This window comes from Entelurus aequoreus, linkage group LG18 (assembly GCF_033978785.1).
Source record: "Entelurus aequoreus isolate RoL-2023_Sb linkage group LG18, RoL_Eaeq_v1.1, whole genome shotgun sequence".
NCBI classification, from domain to species: domain Eukaryota; kingdom Metazoa; phylum Chordata; class Actinopteri; order Syngnathiformes; family Syngnathidae; genus Entelurus; species Entelurus aequoreus.
Genome location: NC_084748.1, coordinates 1,325,843 through 1,342,358, shown reverse-complemented (window position 1 = coordinate 1,342,358; position 16,516 = coordinate 1,325,843). Strand labels below are relative to the sequence as shown.

Below are 16,516 nucleotides of genomic sequence, written 5' to 3'. Positions count from 1 at the left end.
TGTTTGATGAGCATTCCTCAACTTTATCAGTATTTATTGCCACCTTTCACAACTTCTTTGTCACGTGTTGCTGACATCAAATTATAAAGTTAATGATTATTTGCCAAAAAAATAAAGTTTATGAGTTTGAACATGAAATATGTTGTCTTTGTAGCATATTCAACTGAATATGGCTTGAAAAGGATTTGCAAATCATTGTATTCTGTTTATATTTACATCTAACACCATTTCACAACTCATTTGGAAACGGGGTTTGTAGTAGCAGTAGCATAATAGTAGCAGTAGCATAGTAGTAGCAGTAGCATAGTAGTAGCAGTAGCATAGTAGTAGCAGTAGCATAGTAGTAGCAGTAGCATAGTAGTAGCAGTAGCATAGTAGTAGCAGTAGCAGGCGTCCATGTGAGCTGCATGCTGCTCTACTCTAACCCCGACTACACCGTGTAGTTGTTGTGTATCACCACATCACTCACACACTGTGTCCTTTCCTTTTGTCCTTGTGTGTGTGTGTGTGTGAGTGTGTGTGTGTGTGTGTGTGTGTGTGTGTGTGTGTGTGTGTGTGTGTGTGTGTGTGTGTGTGTGTGTGTGTGTGTGTGTGTGTGTGTGTGTGTGTGTGTGTGTGTGTGTGTGTGTGCAGGCACTGTGGAGGAGGACGAGGGAGACGATTTACTGCTGAAGTACGTGGATGAGTTCTGGTGGTTCCCCCACATGTGGAGTCACATGCAGCCTCACCTCTTCCACAACCACACCTCTCTGCTGGACCAGATGGTGCTCAACAAGGACTTTGCTCTGGTACACACACACACACACACACACACACACACACACACACACACACACACACACACACACACACACACACACACACACACACACTTGGCTCTGTCTATTCCTTTGTCTTCCTTCCTGTCCTTGAAATCATTTGCCTTCCCACCACCTCACATGTCACACACCTTACTTCCCACTTGACTACCATTACCAATCACATGTAACACACCTTACTTCCCACTTCACTACCATTACCAATCACATGTAACACACCTTACTTCCCACTTGACTACCATTACCAATCACATGTCACACACCTTACTTCCCACTTGACTACCATTACCAATCACATGTCACACACCTTACTTCCCACTTGACTACCATTACCAATCACATGTCACACACCTTACTTCCCACTTGACTACCATTACCAATCACATGTCACACACCTTACTTCCCACTTGACTACCATTACCAATCACATGTCACACACCTTACTTCCCACTTGACTACCATTACCAATCACATGTAACACACCTTACTTCCCACTTGACTACCATTACCAATCAATCAACTGGTTTATAATCACAAATACAATCAGAAAAGGGTAAAAAAACAAAAGCGATACAAAATGTAAAGAAGCTTCAAATAAGGCGCATACCTTCCTCCCCACTTGCCTTGAACTTCCACATGTGATATAAAATGTGTTAACGTTTTTACCACTCTGACCAATATGTCAAGCATTATATATATATATATATATATATATATATATATATATATATATATATATATATATATATATATATATATATATATATATATATATATATATATATATATATATATATATATATATATATATATATATATATATATATATACATACATACATATACAGGGTTTCCCCGTAATGTAATTGAATGTGGTGCACCACCACAGCATTTTCATTACTGCCACACCATGATAAGAAGCCCACAAAAAATCCCACAAACTCTGACGCTATTTTTAACCTTTTTTACCAATCTTATGACAACAAACGGCACAATTCCAACAGGTTTTACCTCCCATTAACACACTTTGGTCTGGTGAGTCCGCGCTTACCCAGACACACAAATACACTTCCTCATTCTCCACCAATCACCTTGCAGGCACAGACGGTGTGTTTGTGACCGTGGGAAAAACTGACATCCAATCCAAACATAAAACATTTACATTAGCGGGTCGTTACAGTATGAATTGATACATATGGTCTATTATTTGCACACTATTGACAAGTGATTTACTGAAAACTTGACCACCGAAAAAGAGTTTGATCACGCACGCACGCCATTGTCTGGAGCGTTGTCAGCATGTCTGTGATGTGGACATGATGTTTGTATATATTGCAGATATACCCGCTGACAGCTCTTTACAAAATGTGCACATTTTAGGAGGACAGTGGCAGCTTTTAAAAAGAGAAAGTCCAAGAAGCAGTGCCAAACAAGTGTGACGTCATGCTCGCTTTAGTCTCTTCAGTCAAGGACATGGAGGGACACAAGTAGAGTCTCTAAACACAACTTCAGTCTATAATAACACCAGAAGACGATGCTACATTTGTTGCTACTTGTTTTTCCATTTTAAAAAGTTATTAAAAGTCTGTTAACAATGGAAAGTACCAAATCTCAACAAAGTACCAAATCTCAACAAAGTACCTTGTACAAAAAGCAGTTAAAAATATGGCAAAACGATTAAAAAATATAAATGTTTAGACTAATTAATAATAAAAAACTTGTTTTAAATGTATGTATACATTGTTTTAGCCTTTTTAAAGAAAATCTTATCATCATACACAAAATATGCTAACTACGCTGTCGTCATGATGACCACGCCCACAACCACACCCCCACCACCACAGGTATCTTGGCAGTTTAGAGGAAAACCTGGTATGTAAATATATATAAATATATATTTTATTTTTTATTTTTTTATTTTATTTTTGTTTTCCGTCGGAAGAAACAGGAAGTGTCAAAGCAAGGTTGGTTGCATAAACAAAGACACTCACTAACTGAGCAACGCAGGAAATGATGACTAATCAGTGGCAATGACACACTAACAGCCAATCAGGTGACAGTGTCAACTATCAAGTTTGGTTGTGCCGTCTTGTTGTCAGGCGCTTGATTCTCTGCATGGAGTGAGAAGAACAAGTTAACATGAGTGCTGCAGAGAGCCGGGTTTTTAAAAAGGGACCACGGCGCTGGTAATCAGTGACACCACACCACCCTTGACTCCTGCCCTTGTTCCCCGCACCTGTGTTGTGTTATTAATTAGGACTATTTAAGTTGCGTATTAGCCAACATTCTTGGTTGGTTAATGTTTATTCACTCTCCCGCTGCACTTTTCTGCGCGTAAGTCTTTGCTGTGCTCCAGCATTCTGTTTTGTTGTTTCGTAGCCTGTAAGTTTTACTTTCATTTTGCACAGACTTCCTAGGCTGCGGTGCCTTTCCAAGCAGCACTCGTCTTTTGCACCAACTTACTACTAAATGACACACAATTGAGGACACAAAGAAGTCGACAACATAATTTCACGTCATGGTGCACACTCGCATCGTTCATTGGATGCTAACCACGAGTCATGCTGCTCTTCTTCAAGAACAACAAGACAAATGATCTGCTAATGGAGATAAAAAGCAAATATTGATTGTCGGGTGGATTGTGTGTGCAGCAACACAACATTCCAGTGGACATGGGCTACGCTGTGGCCCCCCCACCACTCAGGGGTCTACCCGGTCCACCTGCAGCTCTACGAGGCTTGGAGACAGGTGTGGAGCATCCAGGTGACTAGCACTGAGGAGTACCCGCACCTCAAGCCCGCCCGCTACCGCAAGGGTTTCATTCACAGCAACATCAAGGTGAGCACTTCTTTGCTATCTGGAACATATTCCAAAATGGAGTACATTCATGTTTGTCCTCAGCGTTCTACACACAAAACCCCATGTGGACTTTGTTCTAGTATTGTTTGCAAACTTATTGAAAACAGAAAAAGAAAGAAAAGTGAGCTCAGGTGCATCCTGTTTCAACTGATCGTCCCTGGAGTCCACCTGTGGTCAAGTCAGCTGTTTAGCACACACCTGTCTCTATATAGGAGGTTCCAAACCCACAATGAAGTCCAAGGAACAGACCTCTGAGACAGGTTTGTCTCCTGGCACAGATCTGGGCGAGGGTGCAGAAAAACAAACAATGAATGTGTTCCATTTTTGGACTAAGGCTTGGTATTCCTTCTGTGTACATTTGGTGAACGCTACACCCACAAACAGCACCTTTGCACCTGCACAATTGAACATTGGTTGAAAAGGAGCAGGTAGAAGCAGAGTTAAATTAGTCCTACCCCTTCTTTGTGTTTCAACAATGACTGATACTTTGTTCATATCCTTAGTAGAAGTGGAACAAAGCCAGCATTTGCAGCAATGACATCAACAAACAGGTTAGAATAAATAAAAGGGTAACTAAATAATAATTAGTGCTGGCAAATGATACATTTTTTATCAGATTAATCACAGTTTTACATTTGGATTAATCGTGATTAATTACAGGTGCTTACTTACTGATTACTTTTAAAAAATAAAATAAAAAAGACCCCAATTTGTGGACACAAATGTCATTTCATTGTCAGAATGTCGTACAGAAACAAAAGAGTTGTAGCTAAAGTCTTGCTGGGATGCATCTTCAAGTGAAATGTAGCCAAATTAAATCTACCTACATTTACAGGATTATTGACATATTTCTGTGTGATTAATACAATGACTTCATTCGTTATTTTCTACAGCTTAGTGTACAGCTTCGACAGTATGATCTCCATGTATACTAAGTATTATCTCCATGTATACTAAGTATGATCTCCATGTACACTAAGTATTATCTCCATGTACACTAAGTATGATCTCCATGTATACTAAGTATTATCTCCATGTACACTAAGTATGATCTCCATGTATACTAAGTATTATCTCCATGTACACTAAGTATTATCTCCATGTATACTAAGTATTATCTCCATGTACACTAAGTATTATCTCCATGTATACTAAGTAGTATCCCCATGTACACTAAGTATTATCTCCATGTATACTAAGTATTATCTCCATGTACACTAAGTATTATCTCCATGTATACTAAGTATTATCTCCATGTATACTAAGTATTATCTCCATGTACACTAAGTATTATCTCCATGTATACTAAGTATTATCTCCATGTATACTAAGTATTATCTCCATGTACACTAAGTATGATCTCCATTTACACTAAGTATGATCTCCATGTACACTAAGTATTATCTCCATGTACACTAAGTATTATCTCCATGTATACTAAGTATTATCTCCATGTACACTAAGTATTATCTCCATGTACACTAAGTATTATCTCCATGTACACTAAGTATGATCTCCATGTATACTAAGTATTATCTCCATGTACACTAAGTATGATCTCCATGTATACTAAGTAGTATCCCCATGTACACTAAGTATTATCTCCATGTATACTAAGTATTATCTCCATGTACACTAAGTATGATCTCCATGTATACTAGGTATTATCTCCATGTACACTAAGTATTATCTCCATGTATACTAAGTATTATCTCCATGTACACTAAGTATGATCTCCATGTATACTAAGTATTATCTCCATGTACACTAAGTATTATCTCCATGTATACTAAGTATGATCTCCATGTACACTAAGTATTATCTCCATGTATACTAAGTAGTATCCCCATGTACACTAAGTATTATCTCCATGTATACTAAGTATTATCTCCATGTACACTAAGTATGATCTCCATTTACACTAAGTATGATCTCCATGTACACTAAGTATTATCTCTATGTACACTAAGTATGATCTCCATGTACACTAAGTATTATCTCTATGTACACTAAGTATGATCTCCATGTACACTAAGTATTATCTCCATGTACACTAAGTATGATCTCCATGTATACTAAGTATTATCTCCATGTACACTAAGTATTATCTCCATGTATACTAAGTATTATCTCCATGTACACTAAGTATTATCTCCATGTATACTAAGTAGTATCCCCATGTACACTAAGTATTATCTCCATGTATACTAAGTATTATCTCCATGTACACTAAGTATGATCTCCATTTACACTAAGTATGATCTCCATGTACACTAAGTATTATCTCTATGTACACTAAGTATGATCTCCATGTACACTAAGTATTATCTCTATGTACACTAAGTATGATCTCCATGTACACTAAGTATGATCTCCATGTACACTAAGTATTATCTCTATGTACACTAAGTATGATCTCCATATACACTAAGTATGATATCCATGTACACTAAGTATTATCTCCATGTACACTAAGTATTATCTCCATGTATACTAAGTATTATCTCCATGTATACTAAGTATTATCTCCATGTACACTAAGTATGATCTCCATGTGCACTAAGTATTATCTCCATGTACACTAAGTATGATCTCCATGTACACTAAGTATTATCTCCATGTACACTAAGTATGATCTCCATGTATACTAAGTATGATCTCCATGTATACTAAGTATTATCTCCATGTACACTAAGTATGATCTCCATGTATACTAAGTATTATCTCCATGTACACTAAGTATTATCTCCATGTACACTAAGTATGATCTCCATGTATACTAAGTATTATCTCCATGTACACTAAGTATTATCTCCATGTATACTAAGTATTATCTCCATGTACACTAAGTATGATCTCCATGTATACTAAGTATTATCTCCATGTACACTAAGTATTATCTCCATGTATACTAAGTATTATCTCCATGTACACTAAGTATGATCTCCATGTATACTAAGTATTATCTCCATGTACACTAAGTATTATCTCCATGTATACTAAGTATTATCTCCATGTACACTAAGTATTATCTCCATGTATACTAAGTAGTATCCCCATGTACACTAAGTATTATCTCCATGTATACTAAGTATGATCTCCATGTACACTAAGTATGATCTCCATTTACACTAAGTATGATCTCCATGTACACTAAGTATTATCTCTATGTACACTAAGTATTATCTCCATGTACACTAAGTATGATCTCCATGTACACTAAGTATTATCTCTATGTACACTAAGTATGATCTCCATGTACACTAAGTATGATCTCCATGTACACTAAGTATTATCTCTATGTACACTAAGTATGATCTCCATATACACTAAGTATGATATCCATGTACACTAAGTATTATCTCCATGTACACTAAGTATTATCTCCATGTATACTAAGTATTATCTCCATGTATACTAAGTATTATCTCCATGTACACTAAGTATGATCTCCATTTACACTAAGTATGATCTCCATGTACACTAAGTATTATCTCTATGTACACTAAGTATTATCTCCATGTACACTAAGTATGATCTCCATGTACACTAAGTATTATCTCTATGTACACTAAGTATGATCTCCATGTACACTAAGTATGATCTCCATGTACACTAAGTATTATCTCCATGTATACTAAGTATGATCTCCATGTACACTAAGTATTATCTCCATGTATACTAAGTATTATCTCCATTTACACTAAGTATGATTTCCATGTACACTAAGTAATATCTCCATGTACACTAAGTATTATCTCATGTACACTAAGTATTATCTCCATGTACACTAAGTATGATCTCCATGTACACCAAGTATTATCTCTATGTACACTAAGTATGATCTCCATGTACACCAAGTATTATCTCTATGTACACTAAGTATGATCTCCATGTACACCAAGTATTATCTCTATGTACACTAAGTATGATCTCCATGTTACAGCCGTATTACAACAGCCTCAACATTCTACACACAACACCCCATCATGACAATGTGATAAGGTTGTTGTTTTATTTTGCAGATAAAATGGAAAAATAAAAATAAAAAATAAATCCCATGTACAAAAGTAATCCCACCTTTGCTTAATACTTTGATGATGCACCTTTGGCAGGAATTACACCTCAAGTCTTTTTGAACCCAACCTTGGCACACCTCTCTTTGGGCACTTTCTCTCCTTCCTCTTACCTTGGCACACCTCTCTTTGGGCACTTTCTCTCCTTCCTCTTACCTTGGCACACCTCTCTTTGGGCACTTTCTCTCCTTCCTCTTACCTTGGCACACCTCTCTTTGGGCACTTTCTCTCCTTCCTCTTACCTTGGCACACCTCTCTTTGGGCACTTTCTCTCCTTCCTCTTACCTTGGCACACCTCTCTTTGGGCACTTTCTCTCCTTCCTCTTTCCAGCACCTCCCAAACTCCATCTGCTTGGATGAGAAGTGTTGCTTTTCAAACTTCAACTTTTCATTTCATTGTGGGGTATTGTTTGTAGAACAAAAAGCATACAGTATATATAGTCGATACTACATCGATAACGTCGATATTTTGTATAGTAACAAAGTCGTTTGTCTTTTTCTTAATTGTTTATAAAGTCAGGAAATATGAGACCAGTGTATGATCCTGTAACTACTTGGTATCGGTATACTAAAAGACAAGTTGTCTAGTACGTTCACTATTCTATTTAAGTACATTTGTCTTTAATTGCAAAAAGAAGCGTATGTTTGATGTATCCTAAGATATTCTGTTAGAATAAAGCCAATAATGACCTCAGTATCTCAAAGTACTGGTACTAAAATATTGGTAATTGGTAATCGTATCGCTAACACAACATTGTGAGTCTCAGCTAGCAATGCTAACGCTGCTCCGTCTTGGCACTGACGTCACACGTCACTTAGCATCAGGCACCGCCTTTTAAAGGCACATGCACTCCAGTCTCATGAAACATCTCAACTGCACATGTCAGATATTTGAAGTCACGCAATAATTCCCTCTCCTAGTGATTCATTACATGTATTAAAACATCTTTTTGTTAGTCATTTAACTACTTTTGTGGAAAACTACTTTTTTTAAATGAATTTTTCAAACACTGATGCTAACGGTAGGGAAACACATGCAGCAGAAGAGAACATGTGAAGGAAATAAGATGGAACAACAGAAGAGAACATGTGAAGGAAATAAGCTGGAACAACAGAAGAGAACATGTGAAGGAAATAAGATGGAACAACAGAAGAGAACATGTGAAGGAAATAAGATGGAACAACAGAAGAGAACATGTGAAGGAAATAAGCTGGAACAACAGAAGAGAACATGTGAAGGAAATAAGCTGGAACAACAGAAGAGAACATGTGAAGGAAATAAGCTGGAACAACAGAAGAGAACATGTGAAGGAAATAAGCTGGAACAACAGAAGAGAACATGTGAAGGAAATAAGATGGAACAACAGAAGAGAACATGTGAAGGAAATAAGCTGGAACAACAGAAGAGAACATGTGAAGGAAATAAGATGGAACAACAGAAGAGAACATGTGAAGGAAATAAGCTGGAACAACAGAAGAGAACATGTGAAGGAAATAAGCTGGAACAACAGAAGAGAACATGTGAAGGAAATAAGCTGGAACACCAGCAACCTATAAAAGAGTTTGCTGGCTGAAAAATGGATGAAAAGACATTAGAAGGTTTATTCATTCCAACAAATGTGCATCTGCTCCTCCTCCTCCTTGCTTCACTTCTCAGCCGGGCTCTTTGTCAAAGTGCACAATTGCCACTTTTTGCAGCAAACAGCATTTGACAGCCAAATGACTCGTCCTCATGATGGCTTTGGGAGAAGTCAACACTATTTCACCGTGGAAGTCATTCAAGCCAGCTGACACTCCGTCTTGTGTTTATCATGCGTGCAGCACTCACACATCAGCATGCACTCACACATCAGCATGCACTCACACATCAGCATGCACTCACACATCACCATGCACTCACACATCAGCATGCACTCACACATCACCATGCACTCACACATCACCATGCACTCACACATCAGCATGCACTCACACATCACCATGCACTCACACATCAGCATGCACTCACACATCACCATGCACTCACACATCAGCATGCACTCACACATCACCATGCACTCACACATCACCATGCACTCACACATCAGCATGCACTCACACATCACCATGCACTCACACATCACCATGCACTCACACATCAGCATGCACTCACACATCAGCATGCACTCACACATCAGCATGCACTCACACATCACCATGCACTCACACATCAGCATTCACTCACACATCACCATGCACTCACACATCAGCATGCACTCACACATCACCATGCACTCACACATCAGCATTCACTCACACATCAGCATGCACTCACACATCACCATGCACTCACACATCAGCATTCACTCACACATCAGCATGCACTCACACAGGAATTGAGGGATTTCACCATCTACGCTCCGTAATATCATGGCCGGAAACCAACATTGAATGAGCGTGACCTTCCATCCCTCAGGCTGTACTGCAGCAACAAGCGACATCAGTGTGTAAAGGATATCACCACATGGGCTCAGGAACACTTCAGAAAACCACTGTCAGTAACTACAGTTGGTCACTACATCTGTAAGTGCAAGTTAAAGCTCTACTATGCAAAGCGAAAGCCCTTTATCAACAACACCCAGAAACGCCGCCGGCTTTTCTGGGCCCGAGATCATCTAAGATGGACTCATGCAAAGTGGAAAAGTGTTCTGTGGTCTGACGAGTCCACATTTCAAATTGTTTTTGGAAATATTCCATATCGTGTCATCCGGACCAAAGGGGAAGCGAACCATTCAGTCTGTTATCGTCGCAAAGTGTAAAAGGCAGCATGTGTGATGGTATGGGGGTGTATTAGTGGCCAAGACATGGGTAACTTCCACATCTGTGAAGGCACCATTAATGCTGAAAGGTACATACAGCTTTTGGAACAACATATGCTGCCATCTAAGCGCCGTCTTTTTCATGGACGCCCCTGCTTATTTCAGCAAGACAATGCAAGCCACATTCAGCACGTGTTACAACAGCGTGGCTTCGTAAAAAAAAGAGTGCGGGTACTTTCCTGGCCCGCCTGCAGTCCAGACCTGTCTCCCATGGAAAATGTGTGGCGCATTATGAAGCCTAAAATAGGACAGCGGAGACCCCGGACTGTTGAACCACTGAAGCTCTACATAAAACAAGAATGGGGAAGAATTCCACTTTCAAAGCTTCAACAATTAGTTTCTTCAGTTCCCAATCGTTTACTGAGTGTTGTTAAAAGGAAAGGCCATGTAACACAGTGGTGAACATGCCCTTTCACAACTACTTTGGCACGTGTTGCAGCCATGAAATTATAACTTAATTATTATTTGCAAAAAAATAAAGTTTATGAGTTTGAACATGAAATATGTTGTCTTTGTAGCATATTCAACTGAATATGGCTTGAAAAGGATTTGCAAATCATTGTATTCTGTTTATATTTACATCTAACACCATTTCACAACTCATATGGAAACAGGGTTTGCAATATTATTTGTCTCCATTACATATGCTCCTCCCACTTTGCTGGCCTCCTACCTCATGTTTCTCCACTTTTTCTCCATCAATCTCCCCCACCTCTCACTCCATCTTTGATAGCTCCGAGGAGGACAGGAAGTCATCTTAAGCTTGTAAAATTGCTCTTCGTGTGTCTGGAAGCAGATTGAGAGACGCCCACTGGACCGGCGGTATCAAAACAAATCAGGCTGAGATACGGGAGGGACTGTGTGTGTGTGTGTGTGTGTGTGTGCGTGTGTGTGTGTGTGTGTGTGTGTGCGTGTGTGTGTGTGTGTGTGTGTGTGTGCGTGCGCGTGTGTGTTTGTGCGCCCTCTTTTTTTAAAATGTACTATATCAGTTTGAGCTATAGCTCTGTGGATAATTGCTTTGGTGAAATAGTGCTGAGTGTCTGAAGCTGTGGTGGCCTCCCATCTCTTATTTCCTGCCCTCCACCCCAACACCCCTCTGTGACGCGCACGTGTGTGTGTGTGTGTGTGTGTGTGTGTGTGTGTGTGTGTGTGTGTGTGTGTCTGTGTGTGTGTGTGTGACTGCAGTGTTTTACTGCTATCCCAAAATGGTGACTTCCAACCTTTACTCTCAGCGCTGCACAAGAACTACAAAATAATAATGGTCTCTTTACATAGCAATAACATTTTAATTGACACATTTAATTAGTGTGGCTGTCCAATGAAAAGCATGATTAACCATATTTGATTGATTGGAATTTGAAACAGGACATTAATATTCTGCACTTTATCATATTCTAAAGCAGTGGTTCTCAAACAAAAGTAGCACCACAGACACCAAGACTCTCTAAGTCCCGCCATAATGACCACCTTTAAAGTAGCATAGTGGGCCCCAAGTATTCATTCAAAACAAGGCATATGCTTTATTTAATTAGTACTGTATTTTCTGGACTATAAACACCGGTATATAAGCCGCACCCATGAATTGTTCTAAGAAATAAATATGTTTCCATTTATCAGTCGCACCGGACTGTGAGCCACAGATATGATTTTTGTGGAATGAGTTATTTACACAGGAAGGTTTGGCAGGCAAATGTTTATTTACATAACTTAATTGTTTCCAAACGGTGTCTGTAACACGGCAGTGACATCACACATGGGACGCTTCAGTAAGTAAGAATTGTTTTAGTTATATTGTAAAACTTACAAACGTTGCTGGGAGCGATGAAGGAAGAATCCATACGAGTAGAATTGATTGATTGATTGATTGAGACTTTTATTAGTAGATTGCGCAGTGAAGTACATATTCTGTACAATTGACCACTAAATGGTAACACCCCAATAAGTTTTTCAACTTGTTTAAGTCGGGGTCCACTTAAATTGATTCATGATACAGATATATACTATCATATATACTATCATCATAATACAGTCATCACACAAGATAATCACATTGAATTATTTACAATCAGGGGTGTGGAGGGGGGGGGGGATATGGACATCAAGTAGTGGACATAGAGAGAGAGAGAGAGAGAGAGAGAGAGAGAGAGAGAGAGAGAGAGAGAGAGAGAGAGAGAGAGAGAGAGAGAGAGAGAGAGATCAGAAGGCATAAGAAAAAGAAAAAGTATCTGCATTTGATTGTTTACATTTGATTATTAGCAATCCGTGGAGGGTGTTAGTTTAGGGTTGTAGCTGCCTGGAGGTGAACTTTTATTGCGGTTTTGAAGGAGGATAGAGATGCCCTTTCTTTTACACCTGTTGGGAGCGCATTCCACATTGTTGTGGTATAGAAAGAGAATGAGTTAAGACCTTTGTTACTTCGGAATCTGGGTTTAACGTGGTTAGTGGAGCTCCCCCTGCTGTTGTGGTTATGGCGGTCATTTACGTTAAGGAAGTAGTTTGACATGTACTTCGGTATCAGGGAGGTGTAGCGGATTTTATAGACTAGGCTCAGTGCAAGTTGTTTAACTCTGTCCTCCACCTTGAGCCAGCCCACTTTGGAGAAGTGGGTAGGAGTGAGGTGGGATCTGGGGTGGAGGTCTAGAAGTAACCTGACTAGCTTGTTCTGAGATGTTTGGAGTTTAGATTTGAGGGTTTTGGAGGTGCTAGGGTACCAGGAGGTGCATGCGTAATGGAAAAAGGGTTGAACGAGAGTTCCCAGCCAGAATCCTCAAGGTGCTTTTGTTGACCAGAGAGGAGATTCTGTAGAGAAATATCGCTCGTTGGTTAACCTTTCTGATGACCTTGGTTGCCATTTTATAACAGGAAAGGTTAGCCTCTAGAATGGAACCTAGGTAGGTGACCTCATCTTTCCTGGTGATAACAATGTCACCCACTTTTATGGTGAAGTCATTGACTTTCTTGAGGTTGATGTGGGACCCAAACAGGATGGATTGTGTTTTACCCAAGTGTATGGATAGCTTGTTGTCAGCGAGCCAGGTGCAAGTTCTACAGAGCTCAGCACTGAGGATTTTCTCCACCTGTGACTTGTCCTTGTCTGATACCAGCAAGGCAGAGTCATCCGCAAACAAAAACAATTCACAGTCGCATGCCGATGACATGTCGTTTATGTATATTAGGAACAGTAAAGGCCCCAATATACTGCCTTGGGGGACTCCACAGCTCACAGAGAGGGGGGGGGGGACACTGTGCCGTTCACCTCTACCACCTGCTCCCTCCCCTCCAAGTAAGATTGCATCCAGCTCTATGAGGTTTTGTTAAATCCGATTGCTCTGAGCTTATCCAACAGTATAGCGTGGTTAACGGTGTCAAAGGCCTTCTGAAGGTCCAGCATGACCATGCCGCAGTATTTGCCCGCGTCCACCTCATGTTTGATGTGCTCGCTCACATAGAGAAGGCATGTGTCAGTGGAGTGGTTAGTTCTGAAGCCGGATTGGAATTTGTACATGAGTTTATTAGTGGCAAGGTAACTATCCACCTGTTCATAAACTATTTTTCCATTACTTTCGAAATGGAGCTGAGAATAGAAACGGGTCGGTATTTGCCAGGTTCCAATTTGCTTCCTTTTTTAAAGAGGGGAGTTACTCTTGCTATTTTAAAATCTTTTGGTACTTGGCCTTGTGTAATTGATAGGTTTATTATGTGCGTGATGATCGGGGCAATGATGGAGGCAGAGTCCCTGAGGAATCTGGAGGGAGTATTATCAAGGCCAGTGGCCTTGTTAGGGTGGAGCGCGCTCAATTTTTTAAACACCTCATCAGCTGTGATCATTTCTAATTTGAAATCATCGTTGGATACTCCTAGCTTTCTGTAGAAGGCTTTAATGTGTTCTACACCAAAGCGACCAGAGTGGTGGGACAGCTTGTTGACAAGAGTTGCGGCTATGCTGGTGAAAAAGATGTTAAGTCTGCTAGCTACCTCCATTTTGTCTGTAATGAGGGAGTCACCCTCCTTGATGCTGATGTTGGTGAGTCTGGTTTTAAGTTTCTGGCTGCAACCAGGAAGCTGGTTGTTGAGAATTTTCCAGAGCTCACGTGGCTTATTTGTGTTTTCCTCTATTTTGTCGTTAATGTCATTTTTTTTTAAGGATTTAGTCAGGTTTGTTGACTTATTTCTTAATTTATTGCATTGCTTTTTGAGAGTTGAAAGGAGTGATTTGAGGTTGATATTATTGGGTTGTTTATCTACTTCTGTTTTACATTTTTGGTATTCAGAGTATTTCCTGTGTCTGTCTTTTATGGCAGCTAATAGGTCCGGATTCATCAATGGTTCCGAGCGGGCTTCGATCCTGACTGTTTCCACGGGAGCCATGTCATTTAGTATCTTTAGGAACGCCGCTTTGAAGCGATCCCAAGCGACATCGACCAGGTTGCTCGCGAGCACAGGGGACCAGTCCCACTCATCTAATTTTAAATTGAAATTGTCATTGGAGTATTTTTTTTGAGGGATCTGGATTAGGCTGTTATGTGGCCATTGGCTTTAGGTTTAGCTATTTTGCGGGTGCAGAAGGTTAGATAGTGGTCGCTAAGACCACAGATCATGACCCCACTATTTTTTATTTCAGGCCGGTCTGAAGTGAGAATGAGATCTATGGTTGATTGGGTGGAATCACACACCCTTGTAGGTAGCGCTATTAGCTGGGAAAGACCGTGCAGATTACAAAACTTGCTGAAGGATCTGAAGACAGGCGCATCTTTGCCTTGAATATCTGTGTTCAGATCCCCAGTTATAATTTTCTCCATGTTGTCTGTCCCTGCCAAGCATTCTTCCAAAGCCCCATAGAAATCACTCTGATTAGGGGGTCTATAAACAGTCCCTATTAGTACCGGCTTAGCGTTTTTAAATTTGATTTCCGCCCACACAGATTCCAGGTCATTGTGGTTAAGATCAGTGCGAGTTATGTATTTAATATCCTGGTGAATATACATACAAACGCCCCCACCGTGTTTATTCCTGTCCTTTCTGATAACCGAAAAGTTTTCTATTTCTATCTCTGAGTCAGAAATACTTTGATCAAATTTGGTTTCAGAGAAACACAAGATTTTTACCTTCGTGTTGAGGAACATTTCTCTGACTTGGTCGAGTTTGGCTCCAGAGAGGCTGTTCACATTAAGGTGGATGATGTGTAGTCCACTGGAACCAAAAAGGGCATCAGAGTCCGCTGTGTTGTGGTACTGACCAGAAAAGTTGTTGGTTATTATTGCTGTTGAAGTTGAAGAACAGAAGGAAGAGAAAGGAGAGAGAGAGAGAGAGAGAGGCATATTGTTCTTCCTCCAGGTGAAGGGGGAGGGAGGGGCGGAGTTGGAGAGGGGGAGAGGGGGATGCCAGGTAGGGTTGCTGGGGGTGGATTTCCTTTTGGCGGGCTTTTTTGAAGACAAAGAGAACAACGAAAATGTTTTTGTAAAGGCGCCTCTAAATCCAGTGTATGCCGCGTCCTCGACCGTCATGGACCGGGGAGAGGCCGCGTGGACCCCCGCCATCTCGTGCAGTTCCCCGCCATCACCGATGTCTGTGTCGCCGTCCACCGCCGCCGCGTCGTTCACCGCCGCTGAGTCGCTGCCTTCTCTGATGACCGGGTCGTCCTCCACCGCCGCCGCCGAGCCTCCGACAGAGTCTATGAACGGGGCGAAGTCCTCCGCCGAGCCGCCGACCGCAGGAGCACAGGTGAGCTTGAGCTGAGATGAGCCGGTAGCTGAGTTAGCTTCGATGGCGACGCTAGCAGTAGCATTGCTAGTCTTCGCCAGTCGGGACAACATTAACCGTGTTGTTGCAGGTCCAGGGTTGAGTTCAGTGTCTCCTGATAGTAGAAGTAATAGTAGTATTATTGACTTTCTGTCTATCCTTCCAGT

At 40.5% G+C, this 16,516-nt stretch overlaps 1 protein-coding gene across 1 annotated transcript in view; it reads left to right on the top strand.

The window, feature by feature from the left end:
- Window positions 1-16,516, top strand: part of ndst3 (N-deacetylase/N-sulfotransferase (heparan glucosaminyl) 3) — a 310,454-nt gene that overhangs the window by 207,474 nt on the left and 86,464 nt on the right. The window contains exons 11-12 of the mRNA XM_062027384.1: window positions 634-788; window positions 3,485-3,655. Coding sequence (XP_061883368.1) covers window positions 634-788; window positions 3,485-3,655 — 326 coding nt within the window. The remainder of the gene's footprint in view (window positions 1-633; window positions 789-3,484; window positions 3,656-16,516) is intronic.